The sequence below is a fragment of the Tupaia chinensis genome, unplaced genomic scaffold (genome assembly GCF_000334495.1).
Source record: "Tupaia chinensis unplaced genomic scaffold, TupChi_1.0 Scaffold000403_1, whole genome shotgun sequence".
NCBI lineage: Eukaryota > Metazoa > Chordata > Mammalia > Scandentia > Tupaiidae > Tupaia > Tupaia belangeri.
The window spans coordinates 1,049,177-1,052,344 of record NW_006159905.1 but is presented as its reverse complement, the minus strand read 5'-3'; the positions used below and the strand labels follow the sequence as shown (position 1 = coordinate 1,052,344).

At 54.8% G+C, this 3,168-nt stretch overlaps 1 protein-coding gene across 1 annotated transcript in view; it reads right to left on the bottom strand.

Moving 5' to 3' along the window:
* LOC102494252 (butyrophilin-like protein 1) overlaps positions 1-2,684 on the bottom strand; it is a 10,154-nt gene extending 7,470 nt beyond the window's left edge. The window contains exons 1-3 of the mRNA XM_006154327.2: positions 2,291-2,684; positions 256-537; positions 3-150 (exon numbers count right to left, since the gene is read on the bottom strand). Of these exons, the coding sequence (XP_006154389.2) occupies positions 3-150; positions 256-537; positions 2,291-2,684 (824 nt within the window). The remainder of the gene's footprint in view (positions 1-2; positions 151-255; positions 538-2,290) is intronic.
* Positions 2,685-3,168: the final 484 nt, after the last annotated feature.

Sequence of the window (3,168 nt, the reverse complement as noted above, 5' to 3'; positions counted from 1 at the left end):
ACCGCAGCTTCTCCCGTTCCTGCTGCTCCTGCAACTTTGAGGAATGTTCTCTCTTCAGGAAACAGCCAGCCCCACAGAGCAGGAGCCCCAGCACAGTCAGGCTCACGACAAAAGCTGGTTTCCAGGGAGAGGCCTGAGGGAAGAAGGGCTCTGCAGCCCGAGGGTGGGGAGCAGGTCAGGGGCGCTCCAGGACGGCCCCGCACACTCAGGGCGGCCGGCCCTCCCCTGTCCTGCTGGAAACAGAGCCACGCTGACCTGGGATGAAGATGGCCGTGGTCCTCTCCTGGCCCAGGACCGGGTTGAGGATGGAGCAGGTCACGTTCCCCGCAGAGCTGTCTCTCACCACCAGGGCGGTCTCCACGTGGAACAGCCCCTCGGGGTCCTGGGCGTGGGTCTCAGAGAAGGCCAGGAGCTTCTCTCCCCTGAGGTCTCTCCACTGCACCTGGGGCTTCGGGAACCACCCTGAGGCCGTGCACACCACGCGCACCCCGTCCTCCTCGGGCCCTCGGATGTGCACCTGAGGGGCAGAGCCCACCCCTGCGGGAGAAAAGCTGTGGGGACCTGGAGCCTGACGTGGGCCCAGGGGTCCCAGTGGAGCCTCCACGTGGACAGCACAGGGGAGCCTGTCAGCGCGCCCTCTAGGGGTGGAGTGGGGAAGGCGGCCCCGGGGAGGGCAGGGCACAGGGACACAGGGACCTCAGGGGGAGCACAGAGACCCTCGGGGCACACAGAAAGTGAAGGGCTTTTCTCCCCAACCAGGGGGTGGAAAGACCGAGGCCCAGAGACACAGGAGGAGGAATTTGGTACTCGGTCCCGTCTGTGGACCTCCGCTCCTCTCACCCCACACCCTCCCAGCGTCTGTTCCAGACCCATCTTTACAAATTATCTCCAAAATTCTATCGATAGACATCCCTGTCTCCAAATTTCCCGTCCATTATATCTACACCCCTCTGGGCTATCTCTACATGAGTCTTCACATACACTTTAAATCAAAACTCCACAGTTGGATCCATCATTTTGCCCAGTCTTTGAGAACTTAATTATTAAAATGCCCTCTCTGCCTTTCTTTCCATCTAGCCCTCCCTCTGCCCGGTACTTCTCAGCGCCTCGCTCTGCAGCTGAGCTCAGTCATGTGACCTGATGTGGCCAATGAGAGAGCAGCTCGGTGCCTAGAGCAGAGGCTGGGGAAGTGCTGCCCCCTTGGTTTCTCCCTCTGCCACTTCCACCGGGTGGACCGGCTTTGGCTATCGCGGGAGGACAGGACTCATTGAAGTCACCTGGGCACCCCGTCTTTTCTGGCTCAGGCTGTCCTGGATCAGCCAGCAGCAAACTGACCACAGAAACGCGAAGAACCCCAGCCAAAGTCCCCAAGGTGACCTCTCAAGGGCCAGGAAGAAGCATGTGTGCACGCCCGTGATCGAGGCTGGCTGAGGCTGAGCGGGTCAGTGCCTTACACTAACTGCTGGTCCCAGAGTGCCTTGCCTTTCTGAGGTTCCCTTCTCTGAGGTCAAAGGTCGATGCTCCAGGAGTGGAGACAGAACTCCACGTGGGAGTACTGAGAAAGGGGAGGGATCAGGCCGACACAGGCTTGATTTCTAGTTTATGTGCCTGGCGGTCCAGTCTGTTTTAGGACATTTTATATTTTGCATTCTGATGTACCCAGGAGCTTGTTAAACAGATCACGCTTGTGATTATTTAGTCCTCATTTTATGCAATTAACCAAAAAAAAAAAAAAGTTGACCATGAAGTCCTGTATTTGTCTTTTTACTACACGTATGAACTCTCTTTGTGTGACCGAGTGCTGTAGTAATCTATTTTAAGGGAGCCTTCTTTCAGAGCTCTTTCAAACTGGTGCAAATGGAAAAGACTTTCTGTTTTCCTTTAAGCCTAAAGACCAGAACGCCATGCTATACGGGTGCAGCTCAATCCCTGTTAATAGAAAGCAATGTAGGTGTAGACACGTTACCCGTTCAAGTCACTGTGTCCCAACCTGTTGCCACTGACATTTTTGGAAATGGCTGTCGATTTTAAGTTGCCCTTGAACCGTCTAACCGTGGACATCAGCGGTTGTCTCCCTTCTACCATGTAAAATTCTTTGACTTAACTTTCTCCCAGATACAGGGGAATGCCTGCCTGTTTTTCAGTGTTTATTTACTGCTGTTACTATTTGATTCGATGTAGTAAATAAAAAGAAACAACCTGACTTAAAAAAAATAGTCTGAATTAGATGTCCCTTAATATGAGGGTCCTCCCAAATCCAGTGCTCAAGCGTATAGATCAAGTCACCCACCTGCCACCTTCAGCTCCAAGTTGGCCTCTTCGTAGAAACCTCCCTTTTTGAAGAAGCAGGTGTACAGCCCGTCATCGGAAACCCGGACGTTGTGGATGCGCACGGCAGCCTCCCCCTTGGTAAGGAGGTCCCTCACCAGCGAGGCCCGCCCCATGTACTGGGCCAGCTGCTCCTCCTTCTGCTCCTGTTGGTCCCGAAAGCTGAGCACCACTTCCGAGAACTTGGTGCGGAACCACCTTAGTTCCATAGTCACTGCGCTCATGGGTGGGAACAGGGAGCAGGGCAGCATGGCACTTCCACCCAGCACTGCCACAACAGGGTCCGAGGGGCCCACGACCGCAAACTCATCTGTGGACACAGACACGGAAGTGAGAAGCTGTGAGACACAGGCCATGGGGTGAGCACATACCATGGTGGGGAGGCCAGGCAGGCCAGGGGCAGATGCTGGCTGACGGGACCCCACACGACCTGCTGGACTGAGCAGTGATGACGCTGAACCTGGTGAGATCTTCTTCTGACCACAGTCATGGGGCCCAAAAGTGATGTATGAGACTCCCTCAGTGACCTGTGCCCCTAGCCCCAGGCCCTTCCATGAAGGACTCTAACCCAGAGGTCTCGCACTGAGCTTGCACTTACAGGACCTTGTAAAACACATGCTGAGCCTCAACCCCAGAGCTGCTGATTAGGTAGGTCAAAAATGTGCATTTCTAAGGGGTTCCCAAGGAAGGAGATGCTGTTTGTCCAAGGACCACACTTTGAGAACCACAGTTGCAACCTGGTCTTGCTTCCAGGAGAGTCTGAGAACTCACCAAAGAAAATATCTGTGGCCTAGGGCAGAACTCTGACTGTGCAGCCACACCCAGGAAATCCACACTCCC